Source organism: Phoxinus phoxinus (assembly GCF_949152265.1).
Source record: "Phoxinus phoxinus genome assembly, chromosome: 2".
Classification (NCBI taxonomy): Eukaryota; Metazoa; Chordata; class Actinopteri; order Cypriniformes; family Leuciscidae; genus Phoxinus; species Phoxinus phoxinus.
Genome location: NC_136877.1, coordinates 16,386,629 through 16,410,818, shown reverse-complemented (window position 1 = coordinate 16,410,818; position 24,190 = coordinate 16,386,629). Strand labels below are relative to the sequence as shown.

At 39.7% G+C, this 24,190-nt stretch overlaps 1 protein-coding gene across 2 annotated transcripts in view; it reads left to right on the top strand.

Moving 5' to 3' along the window:
• The window catches only part of larp7 (La ribonucleoprotein 7, transcriptional regulator), a 73,617-nt gene that overhangs the window by 30,185 nt on the left and 19,242 nt on the right, over positions 1 to 24,190 (top strand). Inside the window, exon 11 of one of the 2 annotated variants that reach the window (XM_079603615.1) lies at positions 8,521 to 8,629. The exons of the other annotated variant lie outside the window; for it this stretch is intronic. Coding sequence (XP_079459741.1) covers positions 8,521 to 8,589 — 69 coding nt within the window. The 3' untranslated portion in view covers positions 8,590 to 8,629. The remainder of the gene's footprint in view (positions 1 to 8,520; positions 8,630 to 24,190) is intronic. 2 annotated transcript variants of the gene reach the window in all.

Genomic DNA, 24,190 nt, shown 5'->3' with positions numbered 1-24,190 from the left:
AAAAACTCAAACTTAAATTTTCTGATATAAGACCACAAACGACCAACTTCACATATTCCCACAATACTTTTGACTAATGGATGTTGTCGGCTAGATTGTTTACTTGAAAATGATCTGAAAATCATCCGGGCTAATCGTTCACATTAAACAATAGATTGATTTAAATTTTGTAAGACACTTTTTGTTTGGTAAGGCAATATGCAGGTGGGCGTGAATGATCCAACAAGGTCATGAATAATGTCCTCATTCACACCTGAGGACACAAAGACCTGCTAATGCTGCATACTAATGAGCATTTCATAGGTGTCACTGAGCCACAAGAAAGAATGCAAAGACAACACACACACACACACATATATATATATATATATATATATATATACATACACACACACATATATACACACACACACACATACACACACACACACACATACATACATGCATACATATATATATATATATATATATATATATATATATATATATATATATATATATATATATATATATATATATATTAGGGCTGTCAAAGTTAACGCGTTAATTACGCGTTAACGCAAAATCATATTAACGGCACTAATTTTTTTAACGCGCGATTAACGCAGCGCTTACTTTCTGTTTGACCCGTGGCCCAACCCCTAGTTGGAGAAATGGAGATACACAGTGTTGCCAACTTAGCGACATTGCAGACACCTTTAGCGATTTTCTTTCTCTTCAAAAAAGCGTCCAAACCATATTTAGTTTCTGAGAATCGCCGGTGCTCTCCCAGCACGCGCGCACCTCTCCCTCTCCCTCTCCCTCTCCCTCTCTCTCTAGAGGAGCAGCGCTTTAATTCAGTTAAACACAGATATTATGTTGCTTCTCTAATTTTACATGCAAGTAGGCCTATAGCCGAAATCACAGCACAGATGTCTTTATCTAATGTGTATTTAAATACACATTAGATTTTTGTGATTTTTGTGCAGAGATTTTTTTCCCATTTACGTCAGCTAAACGCACTATTTTCCAGGCTGTTTGAGATAATAGAATGTCTAAAAATCTATACACTATCTGGGAAAATTATGATAGTATGAAAACTGGACGAGCGAATGAGGCGAATTCGCATCTACCGCGCCGGACTAAACGCCTCATTCAGGACCTCCAGACGCGCGTTAACGCGTCTTCACATTGAAATCACTCGCGCCAGACGCTCTATTCGCATTTGGTGTGAACGAACCATAGACAGTATGGAACGAACGCAGCATACACTTGTCCGCGGTTCGTCCGACGCTGCTTCTGAATCTCTCTCCGGCCGGTGAGGTTTAGCCTACTGTTATAGTGTTCCTTCCATATAAAAAACGTTTATGTCCATATTAACTTCAGCCGGTTAGCCAGTAAGCTCCGACGCTGGTGAAAACATACAACAGCCCGCCAGCCCTTGATGACAACGACGAAGAAGAAGATTTATATTCTTTATATTCGTTAGCTTTTATTGGCAGTTGGCAAACAAGCGGAGTGATGCGCGATGCATTACCGTCCGCCACCATGCACGGTAATAGAGCTTTTGTGAAATGAAACAGTTTAAGTTGTTTTAAAAAACCTAAAAGAGCTTTTGACACTCCGCCCCCATTTATGGGTCGCGTTTCAGTCACTATTTCATATTCATTCCGTTGTTTGACAACAGAAACAGTAAAATATATAAATGAAAACAGTTTTATTGAGAATTTAGCTTCATCAAAATGGGCACAGAGAGAGACAAACTAATATAATAATAAATAATAAATGTACATTGAGCATTTTCAGAAGAGCTGCCCTGTCATGCAAAAATCTAAACATGTTTGGTTTTGTAAATTGCTCAGTGCAAAGAAAGAGAAGTAATGGGAACCTGGTATTTCTTTGTTCTTTCTTCATGTGTCTAATAGACATGAACAAGTTCTTTGAAAAACATCTATGACCTTTGAAACATGTCTCGTCTTCATGCTCTATGTTGACTATGGTTTCAATAATACACATACATTTGCATAAAGCATCCATATTTATCCATGCCCATAATGATTAGAGTATTACAAACTTGAAAAGTATTAATTTAAGGTACATTTAGAACAAATAAAAAATGTGCGATTAATCGCGAGTTAACTCATGACAATCATGCGATTAATCGCGATTAAATTTTTTAATCGATTGACAGCCCTAATATATATATATATATATATATATATATATATATATATATATATATATATATATATATATATATATATATATATATATATATATATATATACAGAATTGGTTCAGAGTTGGAAACATCTTGAAAAAAGTGTATTTTTCCACAAACTGTATGCTTGCAAATTGTATTATATCTAAGGTAAACATTTGTGTGTCATGTGTCACCTTTTTCAGACCTTCTGAGTTTGCAGGTATGAATAGTCCAGTCTGGATAGAACAAGTGCCTGAACAAGGAGTTGTGTAGCATGCTCTGATAGGAAGGGCCTGATCCTTCTGATGTTGTACAAGGCAAATCTGCAAAATCGGGCAGTGCTAGCAATGTGGTCTGTGAAGTTCAATTGGTCATCAATTACAACTCCAAGGTTCCTGGCTGATCTTGGAGTTATGGATGACAAGCCTAGCTGAATGGTGAAGTTATGATGAAGTGCTGGGTTAGCCGGGATTACAAGTAGCTCTGTCTTCGCAAGATTTAGTTGAAGGTGGTGATCCTTCATCCAGCCAGAAATGTCTGTCAGGCAGGCTAGATGCGAGCGGCTACCGTCAGATCATCAGGCTCAAATGTAAGGTAGAGTTGTGTGTTATGAGCGTTGCAGTGATAGGAAAAGCCATGTTTCTGAATCACAGATCCTAGTGATGTCATGTAGATGGAGAAGAGAAGTGGTCCAAGTACTGAGCCCTGAGGTACACCAGTAGCTAGATGTTGGGTCTTAGACATCTCACCCCTCCACGGCACCCTAAAGGACCTACCCGAGAAATAAGATTTGAACCACAGGAGTGCAGTTCCCGAGATGCCCTTCATCTTGAGGATTGACAGGAGGATCTGGTGGTTAACTGTGTCAAAGGCAGCAGACAGATCCAGCAAGATGAGAACTAAGGACTTGAAGCTGCTCTTGCCAGTCTCAGAGCTTCAATTACTGAGAGCAGAGCAGTCTCAGTTAAGTGTCCGCTTTTGAAGCCAGACTGATTGTTGTCCAAGAGGTTGTTCTGCGTAAGAAAGGAGGAGATCTGGTTGAAAAAAAAACTCATTCAAGTGTTTTTTGCGGCGAATGGAAGAAGGGATATTGGTCTGTAATTCTCTAGATGTGCTGGATTTAGAGTGGGTTTCTTAAGCAGTGGGGTTACCCGAGCCTGCTTGAATGCTGTGGGAAATATACCAGTGTGAAGAGATGTGTTTATGATGTGTGTCAGTGCGGGTATAACAGAGGAATAAACAGCTTGAAGTAGGTTAGTGGGAATAGGATCAAGCGGACGGGTAGTAGGGCGATTGGAAAGGAGTTTTGAGACTTCTGTCTCTGAAAGCAAGGAGAAGGAGGGTAAAATGTGTGTGTTAGCTGGTAAAATGTGTGTGTTAGTTTGTGGATTGGTAAATTGGCCGCTGATGGTGGTAGTTTTATTTATGAAGAATGTGGCAAAATCATCAGCTGTTTGAGTTGATGGAGGAGGAGGAGGAGGGTTAAGAAGAGAGGAGAGTCAGAAGAATTGTTAATTTTGTTGTAATAGTAAGTCATTTTAGCAGTAGATATGTTAGCAGAGAAGGAAGAGAGGAGGGATTGATAAAGACCAAAGTCAGTATGATCTTTGGATTTGCGCCACTTCCTTTCTGCACCCCTGAGTTTAGCACGATGTTCATGGAGAACATCAGATAACCAGGGGGCAGAGGGTGTGGCGCGGGCTGACCTGGAGGAAAGGGGGCAGAAGTTGTCCAACCAGGATGTTAGAGTGGAGAAAAGAGTGCTGTTATCTAGTGCTGAGAGCTGGTCTGGTGGAGGAAGTGTGGATGAGATCAAAGGGGATAGACTAGAGGGTGAGAGTGAGCGTAGATTCTGCCGAAAAGTGACCTGTGGAGGAGTGCGTGTTGTGTTCTGAAGCAGGTTGAGAGTGAGGAGGAAGTGATCTGAGGTGTGCAGTGGAGTGACTAGAGTATGTTCAGTGGAGCAGTAGCGTGTGTAAATAAGGTCCAAATTTGTTACCTGATTTGTGAGTAGCCGCAGTCGATACTCGTTTGAGGTCGAATGAGGCAAGCAGAATGTGGAAATCAGCAGCTTGAGGTTTTTCAAGGTGGATGTTGAAGTCTCCAAGAACTATGAGAGGAGTACCATCCTCGGGGAAGGATGAGAGTAGCACATCAAGCTCCTCTGAGAAACTGCCAAGCTGACCTGGGGGATGATCTATAACTACACAATGGATTTTAATAGGACTAGTGATGGTAATAGAATGTGATTTAAATGAGCTGTTGTTACACAGAGGTGGTAAATGATTAAATTTCCAATCGTTTGATATGAGCAGACCAGTACCTCCACCCCTTCCAGTCAGGCGAGGGGTGTGTGAGAAAGTGAAGTTACTGTAGAGCGCTGCCGGTGTTGCAGTGTCCTCTGGTCTGATCCAGGTCTCAGTCAGGGCCAAAAGACTGAGACCTGAATTAGGGGTGTGCGATATTACGATTTTTGATCGTGGACGATTAAAATGTGTCCACGATCTGCTTTTGAAGAAATATCGTAGGATCGTGCATTTTATCAGTTTGCATTTCTGGCGCCTCCGTCTCAACATGCTGTACAGCGCGACGTATATCCACATGAAATGCAGAGGAACGGGACACTGTAGTTCATAAAAATTAATTATTTGCATGTGCTTTAAAGCCTTGCCGGTTAAACATGCCATTCGCTGCTGATGCGCTGTTCTAACGGGCGCTTTTCTGAAACACCCGAGGCGCACATGCACTAAAAGCCTGTCTAACAGCGTCTGATTACTGGGCTAAGTTATATTTCGAGTCTTATTGCGCTAATACTGTCAAATACACACAAGGTTTACATAAACAAAGTTTGTTATGTCTAAAGTGAAAGAAAAATAGAAAAAATTAAGAAAAAATCTGCTTGTCAAATGCGTGTTGACTCGTTGCGCGCAGATCTTAAAGTGACAGTAGCCCTAATAGTAAACATGCTGCCGCTCTTCCTTAAAGGGACGGTTACCCAAAAATAAAAATTCTGTCATTATTTACTCACTCTCTAATGTTGTTCCAAACCTGTATTAATTTCTTTCTTGTGCTGAACACAAAAGAAGATATTTTGAGGAGTGTGGCTAACCGGGCAGTTGCTGGTCCCTATTGATTACCATAGTAGGATTGACACTGGGGTACATCAACTGTTTGGTTACCCACATTCTTCCAAATAACTTTTATTTTCAACAGAAGAGGGAGACTTATTCGGGTTTAAAACGGCTTGAGAGAATTTAAATCTTTGGAGAACTATGCTTGTTAATAAAACAACAAAATACAAAGAGCATCTCACTCACTCTTGACTGAGAACTTTAATAGTAGCTTTAATAAGAATCAATGTAAAATGTATACAGTGAAGTCTATGTTGTGTTTTTTTTCTTCATATTTGTTCATTTAATTACTTTCTTCAATGCTGTTAAATACACCTGTAGCTGAAAAAATAAAGCACTGTTTATTTAATTTGTAGGCTATATTAAGTTGTGTATGTGTATCTTTGTTCTTAATTTTTAATAACAAAGAAAATGACAAAGATTTTTTATCTTTGCCACTTTGGCCTAAATGTCTGCCATTCTTTTATATTTTATATTTTGTTACCTAAGGCTTTGCTTTTAAAATAGGGACATTTGTTTGGCTGTGATGCTCAGTCACTTGCAAAATAGTAAAACCATTATGAAAAGGAATCGTGATAAAATCGTTAATCGTGATTTTCCTGAAAAAAATCGTGATATGATATTTTTGCCATATCGCCCACCCCTAACCTGAATGACTAGAAATAGATGTAATGAAATCAGCTTTGTTTAACGCGGACTGGCAATTCCAGAGACCAATAGGAAAAGAGAAAATAGTACTAGAAGACATGGGAAGGGTATGCAGGTTGTTAGGATTGTACCGCCTCCGACGTGTGACATTGGATTTACGCATGTTAGTAATAGTAGGGATTAGAAAACACATGGTGTAAGAGAGCTCACAAACAGAAAGATCAGTTGAAAGTTGAGTAGAAGAGAGAGGAAATGACAAGATGATAAAACGGATATAGAAATTTAAACTCAAGTGCCTTGTCGGTGTCCTTGCTCGGTGGAGGCAGAGTCGTTGGTCTTTACACTCTTCGGTCTTCACACGATGAGGGCTTCAAACCACAGCTGCCGCGACCGCTGACGCGGTGCACAAACCTATTTATACACACCTAATATCTCGTTGTTGAATACAGCAGGCCCCGCCCTACTCTTTAGCCAAGTGAAACTCAAAAGTGACGACACACAAACAAAGGCCGCGTGGCCTCGCGTTTTACCAGAGTAAACACAGTAAACAAAACAAAGTTTCCTAGCAACAAAGAGCTGCGCTAAAATCTACTGAGAAACATACACTCACAGATTGTTGTTCTCTCCTGCTGTTTGATTGCTTCTTCTAACAGGTACAATCAGATTGGTAGCTTAAATACTTTTTTGGCTTTGGCCATGACAATGATCCCTTTTTGACAATGATCCCTGAAATGAAAGCAGAGAAATAAGTAAACCTCACTCTTTTGTTACCCAATTTCCCCCCCTGCAGCCTGTTCCTTAAAGGGTTAGTTCACCCAAAAATGAAAATAATGTCATTAATGACTCACCCTCATGTCGTTCTAAGCCCGTAAGACCTCCGTTCATCTTCGGAACACAGTTTAAGATATTTTAGATTTAGTCCGAGAATGCTTTCTGTCCCTCCTTTGAAAATGTATATACGGTATACTGTCCATGTCCAGAAAGGAAATAAAAACATCATCAAAGTAGTCCATGTGACATCAGTGGGTTAGTTAGAAGTTTTTGAAGCATCGAAAATACTTTTTGGTCCAAAAATAACACAAAATAAGACTTTATTCAGCATTGTATTCTCTCCCGGGTCTGTTGTGAATCTGCGTTCAGGACTCCACAGTGACGCTGCTGACGTAAGACGCGGATGACGTGTTATCTGGTGCGCCCGAGCTTCGTTTACAGTCTGAGGGAGACGCACGCTATATTCAAGCTATTCTACATTGTTTGCGTGGATATCATTTTTTTAATGGTGCGTAAATGTGCATGTCGCGGATGAGACACTTTTACAGCGTGCGTTTCCCTCAGTCTATAAATTAAGCTCGGGCGCACCAGATAACACGTCATCAGCGTCTTACGCCATCAGCGTATCTGTGAAGGATTGACAACAGACCCGGGAGAGAATACAATGCTGAATAAAGTCTTATTTTGTGTTATTTTTGGACCAAAAAGTATTTTCGATGCTTCAAAAACTTCTAACTAACCCACTGATGTCACATGGACTACTTTGATGATGTTTTTATTTCCTTTCTGGACATGGACAGTATACCGTATATACATTTTCAATGGAGGGACAGAAAGCTCTCGGACTAAATCTAAAATATCTTAAACTGTGTTCCGAAGATGAACGGAGGTCTTACGGGCTTAGAACAACATGAGGGTGAGTCATTAATGACATTATTTTCATTTTTGGGTGAACTAACCCTTTAAGTCTGTTTTCACCTATAAAGGAATTTTTCAAAATTGAGTGATGTGAGGGATATTGATAGCCAAATAATCTTTCATTTCACATAACACTGAAATGTCTTACCCTATTCATCGTGGAGAAATCTCTCTCACAGTTGACACTTGAGATTGGCACTGTTAGGGCAATGGCTGTCAGCTTACTGAGGGAGGGGTAGATTTGACACCATCGTGCTGGGATGCTAGTTTGCTCATTATGGTAAGCTGGTCCATATCCTGAAACATTACAACGCAGACAGTAGGCGATTAAGCTGGGTTCCTCAGTCATGTTTCTTAAGAACTTAAATTGTGTCTAATTTACCTTGAATGCTCCAGTCAGCATATGCCGCTTAAAAGATGACCATTCTTGCAGTGCATGACTGTCCGGTTGCTGCAGGAATTTGGTGGACAGGGTCTTGATGCTTTCAAAGTTGATGGAATCATCCTCCTTGACTGCTTGGGGCCCCAACACGTGAAAGGCTCCCATGATATTAAGGTTTTGGAACCTTCTGTCAAGGCTGTCATGGAGGCCATCAAGATACGGTTCCATTACCTAAACAGGGCAAAAAGAAAATTAAGTGTTATTGATTGACTCCCTGTGGAAATAACATTTCAATCAAACTAAGACTGGGCTCTGTCATTTTATTATATATTTCTTAGACGGATATTACTACTTAGCAGCCAATCAAAACAAATGTACCTGTGTCCTGTACCGGGACCAAATAACCTCTCTTGTGGGTTTCACCTGGCCTCTACCTCTCCTCTCCCTTTCCTCCTCATCGACGATGTTAAATGCACCCAATCCTGCAGGGTTGTCAAGGTCCCTATGCAGTTGGGCCAAGAATGAGCCAGGGGGCTGTGTATCACCTGCATCTTTGATGTTCTTCAGGCATGCCATAGTCACTGGAACCTGATAAAGGTAGTTGCACAATCATCAGCAGTTTTTTAAATGTAATGTACACTGATTGAACAGCCTAAAATTTAGTTGTACTGCTTTACAGTTATGAGATGCATGTTAAAAGTACCTGCTCTTTGATGGCCAGGTCAACACCTTCTCTCTCTGGAAAATCCTAGAAAGCCGGGCTAAGTGTGGTTGTACATATGCCTGTAGTAGGGCTGCACGATATGAGGAAAAGCTGCGATGTGCGATAACATTGTTTAATATTGCGATGACGATATGACTTGCGATTAAATATTCAAATGTGAATGTTAGCTATACTGTTCCCACGTCTTAGTGATTTAATAGGTTCTTTGCGAACATAGAACCTAAACATTGAATAGCCTATTATTCCCACTGAATAAATAAATCAAATAGATCATTTTTGACATGCTTTTATTGAACAAATTGCACATAAATGAGGCATTGTATAACTATCAGAAATGAACATTCAATTTCCCCTGTTCCTTTTTATTTTTTTATGTAAACTCAACAAAAACATCTCTCTTTGAATAAAACAAATGTGGGGAAAATAACTTTTATAATTAAATAAAGAAACAGAAATAAAAATGGCCATTTAAAATAACTGTAATTGCTCTCACTACTACAACCTTAACCCTCTGGAGTCTAAGGTGTTTTTGGGGTCCTTGAGATGTTTTGACATGACCTGATATTTGTATTTTTTTCAGTTGCTTATAAACATATTAATGGCAAAGGTGTAATTACACTCTATTTAGCACGAACATGACTATCATAATATGTGAGCAACATGTATGTACATGTTTGCATTTTTGAGAGAATATTATTTATGCGTGGTTATTCAAAAAACTCAAACTTAAATGTTCTGATATAAGACCACAAACAACCAACTTCACATATTTCCACAATACTTTTGACTAATGGATCTTGTCGGCTAGAGTATTTACTTCAAAATGATCTGAAAATCATCCGGGCTAATCGTTCACATTAAACAATAGATTGATTTAAATTTTGTAAGACACTTTTTGTTTGGAAGGGCAATATGCAGGTGGGCGTGAATGATCCAACAAGGTCATGAATAATGTCCTCATTCACACCTGGAGACAAAGAAGACCTGCTAATGCTGCATACTAATGAGCCTTAGGTGTCACTGAACCACACAGAATGCAAAGACAACACACACACATATATACATGCATACATACACACACACACACACACATATATATATATATATATATATATATATATATATACATACATACATACATACATACATACATACATACATACATACATACACACACACACACACACACACACACACACACACACACACACACACACACATATATATATATATATTACTACAGAATTGGTTCAGAGTTGGAAACATCTTGAAAAAAAAGTGTATTTTTCCACAAACTGTGTATGCTTGCAAATTGTATAATATCCAAGGTAAACATTTCTAGTAATTGTGCAGTTAATTCTTAAAAGTTTTGGATTATGTAGGCTATCCTCTCCCCAAATTTGTCACTAATAAAACACAAAAATAATTTAAAGAGAAGGCTTATATTGACCTTTTAAGATTTTGTTTGCACCTTGGAAATTAGGTTTTGATGTGGCAGTACAAACTTTATAATCTATCCAAAACGAAATGTTGTCTTTCATATTTCGTCTGTAACATCGTCTTTTATAATATAGCCTATATTAGGGCATAAATGTTAATTTGCAGTTTAAAATGTTGCTTATACAAAGACATTTTATTTCAACGTATTCAGTCGATTTTTACTCATCTCAGTAGGCAATATAGATAGTTTCATTCACACACACAGACGCGCGAGCTGTAGGCTAGTAGCTAAACAACAACATGCACATGTGCCGTTCATTCATTCAAACACAGAAACGCGCGAGCTGTAGGCTAGTAAACAACAACATGCACATGTGCCGTTCATTCATTCAAACACAGAAACGCGCGAACTGGAGTAAACAACAGCATGTGCCGTTCATTCATTCAAACACAGAAACGCGCGAACTGGAGTAAACAACAGCATGTGCCGTTCATTCATTCAAACACAGAAACGCGCGAACTGGAGTAAACAACAGCATGTGCCGTTCATTCATTCAAACACAGAAACGCGCGAACTGGAGTAAACAACATCATGTGCCGTTCATTCATTCAAACACAGAAACGCGCGAACTGGAGTAAACAACATCATGTGCCGTTCATTCATTCAAACACAGAAACGCACGAGCTGTAGGCTAGTAAACAACAACATGCACATGTGCCGTTCATTCATTCAAACACAGAAACGCGCGAACTGGAGTAAACAACAGCATGTGCCGTTCATTCATTCAAACACAGAAACGCCATTCAAATTTAAACAGTCTTTTGCGGTTTACAGACACCATTTCATATCGCGATTAGAACAAAGCACTTACTGATGATCTGCAGCTGGACCCGTTGTTAGGCTACTCCAGCACGTTTGAGGTAAAATTTCCAGGATAATCACAATATTATTATTCCTCACAGCGAGTGTGTTGTCTAGCTGTTGTGGGCGTTGACTGGTTTGCATGTGTTGCTCCAGATTATCTGTGTTTGAATAGCGGCGCGCTCTCGATGGGCGTGTCACATTAGCAGATAATGAGGTGCCAGAACGATAATGAGCACGACTGATCTCTCGCTCTTTTTATATAGATTACATAAACAGAGAATATTTGTTTTAGTTTTGAATTAGATAATTTAAAACTACACACTTAAATGATTATATAGATATATAGCTCATGTCTGAGTGAATAGTATTCGCTGAGATTTGTATAAATTTAGAGACGTGCTTCAGAAAAAAAGTTCACGGAGACGGAGAGGCATAAAGCACTCCCTGTTTACTTTCTTTATTTTACAAAAGCACAATGTTTTATTTCGAATGTAAGTGGACACATAAAAAAGTAGACATTTAACAGCTTATTTTTTCATATTTCTTAAGTCTGTATGACCAAAACCGACGGAGTATTTTAGGTCTATTTTGCTGCTATGTAAAAAAAAAACGAGCAAAACGCGCCCGCGCGTTTGCCGACCTCAGGGGGTTAAGGGCTCATAAAACCAGCAAAAAAAATATCTGCCCCTTAGGACAAGTTACTGCCTTGGTTATCTCTTTAGGGCAAGTTCTTAGCCAAGAAAACCAGCATGTTAACTTTGCTAGGTTTCAAACATGTACGTAGACATGTTACCACATTCCCTGAAGTGCTGAAGAGCCTCTCTGAGGGAGTACTAGTCGCAGATATACAAAGATACTTCCGAGCAAGTTTGGTCAGCTTAGGGTAGGTGACCTGGTGGAGTTTCCACCAGGCCAAAGGGTCGGCTTCACTGTGAATGATGGGATAGAACAAGTAGCTGTTAAGTTCAGCTTCAACAGCTTGCTCCAGATGCATGAAAGATGCTGTTGGAGTGGGGCTTGGATTTGTTTTGAGCAAACTGCCCAATGATCGCTTTGTCTTTTTTTCGCTGGGTGGCTCCATGGTCTGGGCCTCTGTGTTATCAGAAGGTGTCCCCTCCTTCTCTGCTGAGTCTTTCATTTCTGACATGATCCTGCTCTTGATGTCCTCAACTTTTTCACTGCTGATGTAGGTGACCTTGAACCTGGGGTCCATGAAGGATGCAATGTCCAGAAGTTCTTGTGTTCCTGGGTCATCATACTTTGTATTCATGTAATCCAGGATTTTCACTTTAATGGACTTGGTTAAATCTGTGTCACCTTCCTTTTCTACAAGAACCGATGTCTTTAAAAGATGAAGGACTGGTTTCACATATGAAACACTGACATAGATTTCCCCGGAAAGAGCATCAGTAAATTCCTGCAAAGGGCGTAATGCCAGGTTTACAGTCTCTAGTACATCCAGGTCCTGCTAGGAGGGAACCAGATGCCGTGTTTTCCGGTCTGCTGATAAGACATCAGAAATGGCCCGCCGCTGCTCCAAGACCCTCTCAATCATGTTTTGCTTTGAGCCCCACCTAGTTGGACATTCGGTGATGAGTGAGTGCTCAGGGAGGTTGTGCTCCTGTTGTGATTTTTTTTCAGTGCCATCTTCTGCTTCCAGCTGTGGGAAAAATGTCCCACCAATTTTTTGCACAGCCCAGCAGCACGGTCAATGCGGCTGTCATCCTTAACAGCATTTCCTGGAAAGAAGATAAGAAATAAATTGTTACACCAGTAATCATTGTAGCCAATTATTTAATTATTATTGAATTATTTATAATTAATAATTATTTAACTTAATTTATTTTAATAATAATATAATTATTTAATTATTGTAATAAAGTAATATTTCAGAGCCCTGTTAGATAAATGCTGACCATGCAGTGGAGAAATACAACTTAAATTAATATTTTTAATTTTACAAGAGCTCAGTGTTTGCTATTGTTTATTTCAACTTAATAATATTAAGACAGTTGCCTACATGACATCACATTTCCCCCGCAATCTTAACACAGTGCAATTGACAAAAATTTAATTACGTAATAAACCAGGGCAGACATGAGTAATATGGTCTGTCTGTTGTTCGGGTAATAAAATAATACTTGCAATAGCTTACAATAGATTTATTACATGGCTAGGTTGAATTCGAATGTAGAACGCGGTCTGTTATTTCTTGATAACAGCCGATGCTTAGTATAACAGACCGTTGCCATTAAAACCAGCACGTTGCTATGGACGCAGCAGGATTCTAACCAGAGACGGAGCGGACTGTTCTTTAGCGGAAGCAATATAAATCGTTTACTTTTTAAAGCAATAAACTCCTTTTTAAATCAATATTTTGTGTCAAATGATTTATTTGGAAGGTAGCCATGTAATAAGAGGGATAATGTAGAGGGAGGCGGTTGTTAGCGAATACAACACCGACAGGCTGATTAGGAGGACCCTGATGCGAAGCGTAAAGCACATACTGTAACGTTAACATTTACACTTACCAATGGCAAGATGCAGCCTATGGCCAAAGCACTGAAGTCTGACCCAGTGGTTGAGTTCTGTGGCTTTCACAATGTTTGCCCCGTTGTCGGTGGTGAAGCAAACCAGCTGCTCTTCTCGCAAATGCCAGCTGGCCAAAGCATCACTTAGTCCACACGCAATGTTTTCTGCTCTGTGTTGTCCGGGGAAGTAGGCTGTCTACAGACAGTGCGTTTTCAGTTCAAAGTCTTGATCCAGAAAGTGCACAGTGAGGCTGATGTAGGGCACTGTCGTTCGACTGGACCAAAGATCTGTGGTACAAGCGTAGTGTTCAACTTGACTCCGTTCCGATTCCACGGTCTCCCTGCATGCGTCATACATTTTTGGAATGGCGACTTGCGAAAAATAAGTCCGTGATGGAATCTGGTATCTTCGGTCCAATTTGGCTATCAGGTTCACAAAACCGTCTTTAGTCACTATGTTCATAGGCATCATGTCCTTCGCCAAATAACGAGTTATAGCCGCTGTGATTACTCTGTGGCGTTTGGATGTTGTGTCATAAGGAGTCACACTCGCAAAACTCTGAGAAATTGACTTTTGTTGTAGTGATGGCAAAGTTTTAGATTTGCTACTCGATGTTTTTGGTTTTGTTATTTGGCTAGTTTTGAATTTATCGTGTAGCTCTTTATGATTGTATTGCAGGTGGTGATGGAGGTTGGTCGTGTTTCCTCTTGAAGTTGCCACCACTGTTCGGCATGTTTTACACAGTACCTGTGTTTGTAACGCGTCATCTCTCCTAAATCCAAAATAATTCCATATAGCTGAAGTGCTGTTCTTTTTCACCACAAGGTCTTCTTCGTCAGCCACCACATTTTCCTCACTCCTCTCTCCTTCCTCCGCCATCGTATTTGCCATTCGCACAGTCTCGCAACTAAATTGACACCTCAAAAATAAATCTGAGCGTAACTGACACTTCCTGGGGCTTCACCTGATTGGCCAAATAGCATGAACGCGCCAACCATGCCTTCAGGGCTAAATGTGATAGGTCAAACGTTTATTACATGCGCTTGGCGCATGTAATAATTTTTTTCCTTATTCATCGTGTCAGGCTGTCTGTTGCGATGTGTTCATCGCGCGAGTTCATATCGCGATGACGATGAAAATTCGATGTATCGTTCAGCCCTAGCCTGTAGGTATACTGAGGCCACAAAACGCTATGTGCAGCAAAAACCGTAGAGGCCCTTGGCTACTGGGCACTTATGGACCTCAGTCTCCTCTGCCAAGGCAGTCATGACAGCACTGAGGTTCTTTTGCAATGTAAGAATTGCCAGGTGCTGTGATAGCCAGCGTGTATCCTTTACTTGCTGAAAAATATTTTAGTAGCAGTGTAAAAGATGAATTATAGCACCCATTGCATCTGGAGTACACACTAATGACCAGAATTGTTGTTAAAAGCAGAAAGTATTTTCTCTCACCTTTACTTTTAAGTTCTCAAGGCCTAAAGACTGTGATGCAGCTTTTAGAACAGCTGTTCTGTTAGCGCTGTTCTGAATGTACTGATGGAGCTGCTGTAAATGGTCCCTAAAGGTAGACATTAGGGGTGTGCAAAGCAGCCGGTATTTGTATCTGTATTTGTATTTGTTGAGGGGGGAAAAGTATTTGTATTCGAGTAAAATTCAAAATAGGCGTAAAAATCCTTCTTTTTTTTTTTGCGTTACACTTCTAATTTACGTTATAGTGTAAGTATTCTTTAATTATATCCATTATAATAATTATGGATATGCAATATTGGTTGATGTTTTTCCATAAATCCAGCAATGAAACAAGGAACGTCATTGAAAAGAAAATAACATAACAGCATTACCTCATCCATGGTTAAACCAATAACTAATAAAATACCATTGTGAACATTATGAAGCCTACAGCCTACATCTTGCTGTCTGCAAAAGACAGAGTAACTTAAATGTACCATATAACTCCCACACGTGCATACAATTCGACACAACTACACAAGCATTTTTAACCTTTTTACCGAACGTTAACGTTACTCTGTCAACAGCCTATTGTCTAAATTACCGCGTTAAAAAGCTAAACAGAGCGAACATGAGAGCACCCGACTGCAGACGTAAGACGTAAGAGATATGGAATAATGGAATTATCAGCGTAATGGAATAATCTCCTGATCAAACTCCGCTTCCCAAAAGTTATAAACTGCCTCAGGAACCCAGTTAAGATACAAAAATCTATTAAACAAAAATAGCGATGCAGTCAAGTGTTTTTTCGCTCAGCCGAGCCCTCTCTGTTACTGTGTGGAGCAGCCTGTGTCCGTCACTCACTCACTCTTCCGGGCATGCACTGCGTTCTCATGAGGCATCCCTGCATGCCAAGGCGAGGCGATGGGCAGCACAAGCAACTGGCATCAACCAGGGGAAGTCATCCTGGAGCTGCTTTGCTACACCATTCAACCTTCCTGTTACAAGAAAAGAGAAAAAAAAACAAAGGCATGCAATAACCAATTCAAATTTGAGCCAACTAAAAACAAATTCATGCAACTTAAATGACTCTTTGTTAACTCTTACCAGTCATTACAGCAGCTCCATCTGTTCCTAGCCCATAGAGCAGGGGTCGGCAACTGGTGGCCCGCGGGCCAAAACTGGTCCGCCAGCAATATTTTCTGGCCCGCCGGATTATTTTGGAAGTCCGTTTTTTTTTTTTTTTTTTTTTTTTTTTACTATAACGGTTTAAAAATAGGCCCCGTGAATCAGTGATGCGTGGGATGATCCAAAATGAGCGACGAGTGCCTGCTGTCACCCGCGGTTACGAGTCATCCAAAAATATTTTTAATGATATTCGGGTCGCGGTCGGTCGGGTCATTTGAAATAAAGATGCCAATTAAACCATTGTAGTTTATATAGTACTAGACATAATGTTCTATGAAATACATAGGTCTACACTTTATTGGCTGAATAACTGCGCGAGGATGACGCACAAGCTCAGTCAGAGATGACAGTGGGAAATCCTTATTTACCTGAATGTTGAGCGCGTTATTAACTTTTGAATAAGAGCTGAAGCGGGACAAAATGCCCGATTTCCCAAAACGTTGAACTGAGCAATGCCATTTTAATAGGCTACTTTTAAACGCATATAGCTCAGTAATGCGAGTTTTATGTATTTTCTGAGAACGGGCGGGATTTTTGTTGGGAAATTCGGAGGAGAGACGCACACTTCGATTAGACTGGATAAACACATGCAGCATCTTAATTGTTAAGAAAATGAAACGATATAAATTAATAAATCAAGCCTTTATTACAAAACACAGCATTCAGAAAAATGCGCACCCCTAGTTCCTACGTCTATGGCCCAATTTGCGGGCCAGGAAGCGGGTCGGGTACAATATTTTCTTTCTTTTGTTTGCGGTCCGAGTTGCGGGCGGGTTGAAAACGTCGGTCGGGTGCGGGTTGTTTTATACATTGACCCGGGCATCACTGTCGTGTATCATTCGTTCAATAGTTTTTTCCCCCCCAAATTAAAACCAAAAATAAAAAAATGAAAAACGACTTGTTTTTGAGATTTGAGATTCTGAAAACGAGATCTAAATTTTTAAAGCAGGTGAACACTTTTAAGCTTTTACTTTTAAGTATTTTAAGCGGTTGCTGAATTGAACCTTGTGGGAGCGGGACGGAAAAAAACAGTCCCGCGCAGACCTCTTGTGTCCCGAATAAATAATAATTTAAAAAAGGAATAAAGTTCAAAAGTTGTACAGTCCATTGGTAATACAATACTAAATCAGATATATGTACAATAACATGTCCAACAATCGATTTAAATAGTACATGGGGTTTAATTTATCGTTAATAAGATGTATCCGCAGCATTTTCTCGTGTGCTTAAATGGTCCAGTGGTAGAACTTTCGTCAAGTGTGTAAAAGGTTCTGGGTTCTAATCTGCATTTGTATAGGTGTTTTTTTTTTTCGTTTTTTTTTCTTCATCAAAACCGATTATGCTCATCAGTGGTTGTATATAAGTAGTAGGGACACGTTTGTGTGCATTATATTTTGTGATTTCACCGTAACGAATAGGCCTATTCCATGTAGCTGGCCCGCCATCTACTGGATAAAAAAATATTGGCCCGCGGCCAAAGTTACTTGCCGACCCCTGTCATAGAGCTTATTAGTTGGCACGTTCTTTTTGTGCAGCACTTCCTTTATTGCTGCCACAATGGTTACAGCCTTCCCATCACTTACATTAACCAGGTCCAGGAACTGGCTGAAGAGCTGCCCTTCATTGTCCATATATCTGAAAAATAAAAATACATAAATACATCACAAACATATATGGTTTACTCCAGTCCAGTGGTTACTTATTGTACTCTCAATTGACTGATACAGAATGTCCAGATCCAGTTGCCTTTTAACAGACACATCTGTGCTCTCGTCTACCTCCAACCCAATAGCCACAGAGGACTGAATCGCTTTCTCTCTGGCCAATATTTAACGTCAATAATGACGTGAGACCGGTAGTTGGTCTTTTTTCCAATCTAAAAGTAAATTATATTATACATGAAATATTATGAGTTTTTAAGATAGCTTATTTGTAGATATGAAATGAAAATATGAACAATAAGACAGTAGTGTGATAATTATTCACCTTTAGCTTTTCAAAATAGTTACACCCCTGCAACTCCGCAAGATCCAGCAGAGCTGGATAGTTTGTGTGGTGTGCTTGTTCTCTCTTAGTTAGGTGATATAGGCATTTGAATCCTCCAATAACTGCCTCATGTTCAAGTATTACGATGGGGTCTAAGGCAACTATAACTGAAGAACCTATGCATAGCAGGTAAAATATCTGTTATACTTCTCATTGATGGATGTTGCAACAAAAACATACTATATTGGACATATCTTTTTTTAATGAAATTGAATAAAATTATTAAAATTACCTTGTGCTAATAAGGCATGTGATTTTACACATTGCTTGTGGTGCTCCGTTGACATATGTCTATCTAAGTAGTCAACTCTGTAGATTTCGCTACCTACTTCTATAAATGGCCGTTTGGAAACACCTTGTTTGGGGGCCTGCTTATGCTGCCGACATATGCGGCAAAACATTCCTGTAAAAAAAGAAGTGTCTTTGTTTTGGTATTATTTTTAAAACATTAGACTAAAAATCACAGAAATGCCTGATATGGTGTACTGCTGAGTACTTGCCATGATATGTGTGGTAGAGCCATGGGTGGAACCTTGGTTTGTCTACCCATGCAGGATCCCAGCCTGAGACCCTGTGCTTAGCTTTCTTTATATTGCTGCCATCTTCTCCTCCACTCTCCTCTCTTTCTGCCCTCTCTCCTGCTTCACTCTGCACTTGCACTTCACTCTGGTTTCCTCCTATCCACCACCTGCACTTCTCCTGTCTAATATTTCGTCAGGCAACCAGTAATAAAATTGTAAAATGTTGTAGGAGCCACCACTAGTTTTTTTTTTTTTTTACTTTCCCCAACTTGCGCTTTGAAGTGCAGCGCGCTACCTTCCAGTGCACACGTAGGCTATTCTATATGTGTTAGATAGCCTAAGCGTTGTCTTCCCCTTAACCCTCTGGGGACCAAGGTGTTTTTGGGGCCCTTGGGATGTTCTGAAATGCCCTGACATTTGTGCTTTTTTCAGTTGTTTATAAACATGTTAATGGCAAAGGTGTAAATTCACTCTATATAGCACAAACGGGGCTACCATAATATGTGAGCAACATGTATGTACATGTTTGTATTTTTAAGAGAATAATGTTTATGCGTGGTTATTGAAAAAAAATAAAAATGAAAGTTGCTGAAATGAGACACCAAAACGCATACTAAATATGTGTTCCGAAGACTTTTGACTAATGGATGTTGTCGCTTTGAGTTCTGGCTTCAAAATGATGTGAAAAACATCCTGCCTAATCATTCACATAAAACAATACATTGATTTAAACTTTGTAAGACCGTTTTTTTGTCAGAAGAGGTTTATGCGTGGGAGTGGTAATGGCCTATCAATATTAATGAGATTAGACCCGAGGTGTGACAGACACTCCCCCAATGGCTAAAGGCCCATCATGAGGCAAGCCTAAACAAAGAGATTCAAAGGTTTTGTTTTTCAATCTGTTTTATTGTAATTCCTCTATGTGGAGGAACTAAATGTTCAACTGAAGACACAAGTGAACATTACATGCCTGGCATTTTCAAGGTGTGTCCTGCCTTTTACCAAGCTGTCCTTTTACAAAGCACACAGATCTTGCGACCAACTGTGCAAAAAGGAATATTTTGCAAAACTGCAATGGAAACCGTTTTTGCGCATTTACAGTCACCTGACTTAGAAGACGCGGCGTGTTTGGGGTCCGTGTACGCAAATAATAATAATAATTATCATAATTATTATAACATTTATTAGGCTACATATTTAGAGACGCTTTTATCCAAAAAAGGAACAAAGCAATCCGTCAAATGTCATTCATAATACGGGCTAGACAATAATAATACAGGGCTAAGATTATCACAAATAAACACAAGATTTTGACGCATATCCAAGGGTTTGTGTGGAGTGCGCACTGCATGGCACAGAGCCGCGGACGCGAACACTTGCATTTTCCTATCAACAGTGGAAACAACTTAAAATACTCTTATCATTTCTGGTCATACAGAAAACAATACATTATTCGCAACTACTTTTATTTGTGTAAACTCACAATAACAAGAAAGCGTTGTGCTTTTGTAAAATAAAATAAAACAATCAGGCGCGCTTTCATGATCTCCGTGAACTGGAGCGCGAGAACTGAAAAAAAATAAAAATAATAGTGGGTAAATATGTACTTACTCTTTCTGATTTCTGAATGTGTTGCTAAGCGCACTCTGAGTTGCAGGCGGAGGTTGTGATGAAGCTACATTTCTTTAAAAAAAAAGTTGAAGAATATTATTGTATCGTGCCATCTTCCCAATGCCCGTGGGTATGTTTGCCTGTTTGACTGAATTTTCGCGGAGTTACATTTTCGATCGCGTTTCAAATTGGAGTTCATTGACAGAGAGAGTGCAGAACTCGCATCATGTTAAGTTTTCTTTATTTGGCAAAAAGCAAAACACTTTATTTTTATTGTGAGTATACAGAAAAAAAAAGAAACTGAACAGGATCGATTGATGTATAACACGAAAATGAAAGATCAAAATTAACAGAGCATTTTGAGTTTTTTTTGCATTGATAAAAAAAAACACAAGCAAAATGCGCCGGCGCGTTTTTGGTCCCTAGAGGGTTAAACACTGTAGGTAATGTGAACTTCGCATACCTGGTCTTCATCATCAGGCGTCTTCTATTTCATAGAGAAATATTTTAACAAACTCATCTGAAAAATAAGTAATGGCGCTTTTCCATTACCAGTACCAGCTCAACTCGACTTGACTTGGCTCGGCTCGGCTCGCGTTTCGCTCCGTTTTCCATTGCAGACAGTACCTCCACGATAGTACCTGGTCGTCATAGTGACGGGACACACACCCGCTACCCACACACACACAGAACAATGGAGGAAATCGAGTGTATGCTGTTTTACATAATATTAGTAATGGGTATATCACGCAGTCTCTGGCAAAACTATTTAAAAATGTGGGGTTATTCAGGATACTCCGTCTGGCGCGTGCAATGATGATACAGTGAATAGTGTCGATTCTCTCTGACCAATCAGCAGTCTGCCGTGTGTCACGTGACATTTTAGTATCGCCTCAGCTCGCTTAGAACCTCGCTTAAGGTGATACGAAAAAAAGTACCTGGAAGCAGGTACTGGTACAACTTTTACACAGTGGAAAACCAAACAAAGGCGAGTCGAGGCGAGCCGAGGCGAGCTGGTACTGTGTAGTGGAAAAGCGCCATTAATGAATAAAGTTATCATTCAAGAAGTTTCTATATATTATATATAGCAAATAATAATAATAATAAACCCACTATTAATTACATTATCTTAATGCAGTGTAACTACTTCTGCATGTAAATTATGCACCTAAAATACAAACGTGAGGAAGGGCTTTCAGCAATCGCTTAGCCCTGCGACGCTATTATATCAATCAACAGCCACGTGCAATTTAGCTAGCAGGTGAAGAATACAAACAACGAAAATCACCAGTTAACTCAATTTAAATTAGCAAGAACTATTGACTAATATAATATCAGGCATAAATTAACTGACAACAAAGTTATATCACTTACAGTTCTCAAGGACGCACACACAGACTCAAGTTCTTCTCCAGAAAGCTGCAGTCTCTCTTTTTTCCTTTCTCTCCCTTGTCAGCCACGTGGTGCGCGTGCCCGCTCGCTGTGTGAAGCGGTGTCAATGATAGACGGCTTTTCGCTTTTGTATTGTACGGCCCTATTCTGAGACCGTGGCAGCAGAAATTTAGCCGTGGCGGGCCGACACTACCCAATCAACATAGAGAAAACACTGAGAGTACTTACATTTTAATTATGTATTGTTATATAAAGACAGTTTAAACTTATTTGGGAAAAAGTTTTGTAGACAAATCCTCACTCATGTGGTTTCAGCCTCATTGTTGCAGGGTTAAGAGAGTCTGTGGTGATTTCCACTCTCAAATCCTTGTTTCAGCTGGGTTGCTTTCCCATTTTGCTCTCCTCGCCTTACTAGCCTCCTCGTGATAGTTTTGATGTTTGTGTTGGTCAACAGCTTCCACAACTTCTGGTGCCCAGTCTATCTGTTCCAGGCTAGTGATGCTGGCTAAATCAGGTATATACTGACGACAATAAGTCCCATCACCTTCCACATTCCTGTAACTGTTAGAGGTTCTGGAAGATGCCGTAATGCCTCTACACGCTCTGTTATCATTCTCCTTCACTCAACAGATTTTTCTTGGCCTAAATACTTAGTTTTGGTTTTGGCCAGCTGTGCTATGTCAGGGTTGAATTTGAAGACTTGTTTTTTTTAAGAGATTGTATGACAATATTCAAAGCTGATAAATGGCTGTTTTCGTCTGGGCTTGCAATCAACAAGTCAATTGGAGGCAAACACTTCTTGAACTCTCAATTTGATCTTTTTGTACAGTTAAGAATGTCATGTTCCCTGAAGAGATATATGTTGTTGTTGAACGAAAGTAAAAGTGATGTACGTTCTTTGTTTTACCATGAAATGAGTTCCCTTTTGATGGGGTTCACTCACATTGCGTCAGTTTCTGACTTTATGGGGGAAACTCCATTTCTCTGAAATACTGAAGCCTGATTAGATCACGTATCTGCACAGACAAATTGCATTTAAGCCCGCCAAATGGGCAGTGCCCCTCATCTGATGGGAGAAGCTTGATCTCTTTCGGATCCGAGGAGGAGTTCATTGATACCACGTCACTGGTCGCTTCTGATGTGTAGGAGTGGTCCAACCCATCGGAGGACTGGTCTATTATAATATACGCTGAATCCTGTCCAGAGATACGGTAGCACAGAGCGGATCACATGCGCGAGTCAGCACACACCAGAAAACGTAGAGGATCCTTTAAAATATAACATTCTGTGCAGATTTCAAAGCGACATGGAGGAGATTAGGAGAAACGGTTAGTGATTAGGTGGAAATTGCGGCTTTACAGAGCTCAACGGCTTTGGTCGAGCTGTCTGTGATATAAACAAAATGTTATTGGCTATTTTTAAAAGGAGAGGAGCTGTTCAAATATGTCCCACCGTCTTTTTGTTTCAGTGGAAATTACGTCAACACTGAGTAATGCTACGCGTTTCAAGGCACTTCAGTGGGCCAAAGGAAAGAAGTAAGGGGTTTGATGACATGAGGCTATAAATGATGACTGAATTTTCATCTTTGGGTGAAATATTATTGTAATCTATTATTAATTATTATCAGATCTAAAATAGATGAATTTAGAGAATATACCTGATCCATAACTGACAGGATGTTTGTGATCTTGTGTCGCTTTTTCTCTTTGAAATTTCTGTGGAGCCGGGTTAAGAAATGATCCAGCTGACCCATAAATTTGGACACCAAAGGGAATGTTGTAATCCTACTGAATTATGCTGATACCTAATACAATTTTAAATTTGTAATTTGTACAATATTATCATACACCAAAATTATTATTTTTTTACCAGAACTTACAGATGATGTACAAATGTCATGCATACAAATTATCAGTTTCATAGTTTAGAATTACAACAACCATCCAAGTAATAAATCATACCTGACATTACATCAAATACTTGCCTCTCGCTCAGTAAAGAGTGCTGGCCATCTGTTCTTAAATTCAATGATGAACGGCAAATCTTCAACCACCTCATGCCTCATGCAAATGTTCTCTGCAAATGTTCTGTCCATCAGCACATTGATAACCTGCTCATTGTTTCTTTGTCACCTCGGACAGTAGTGTAATCCTTTGCTTTTCAAGGGTATTTGTTTCACCCTGTGGGTAATCTGGACAGTAATCTACCTCAGTTTATCTAGGTTTCTTCACTTGGTTAGTTTCAAGACTTCCCATTGATTATTTTTGCATATGGAAGTTGATGTTTAGCTCAGAACATCCTATGTTCCTCAATCATGTTCTGTAGTATGCCATCTTGTATTTCAGACTAATTTTCCAGCCATCATAGCCACTCACAGATCCTTTTTCATTG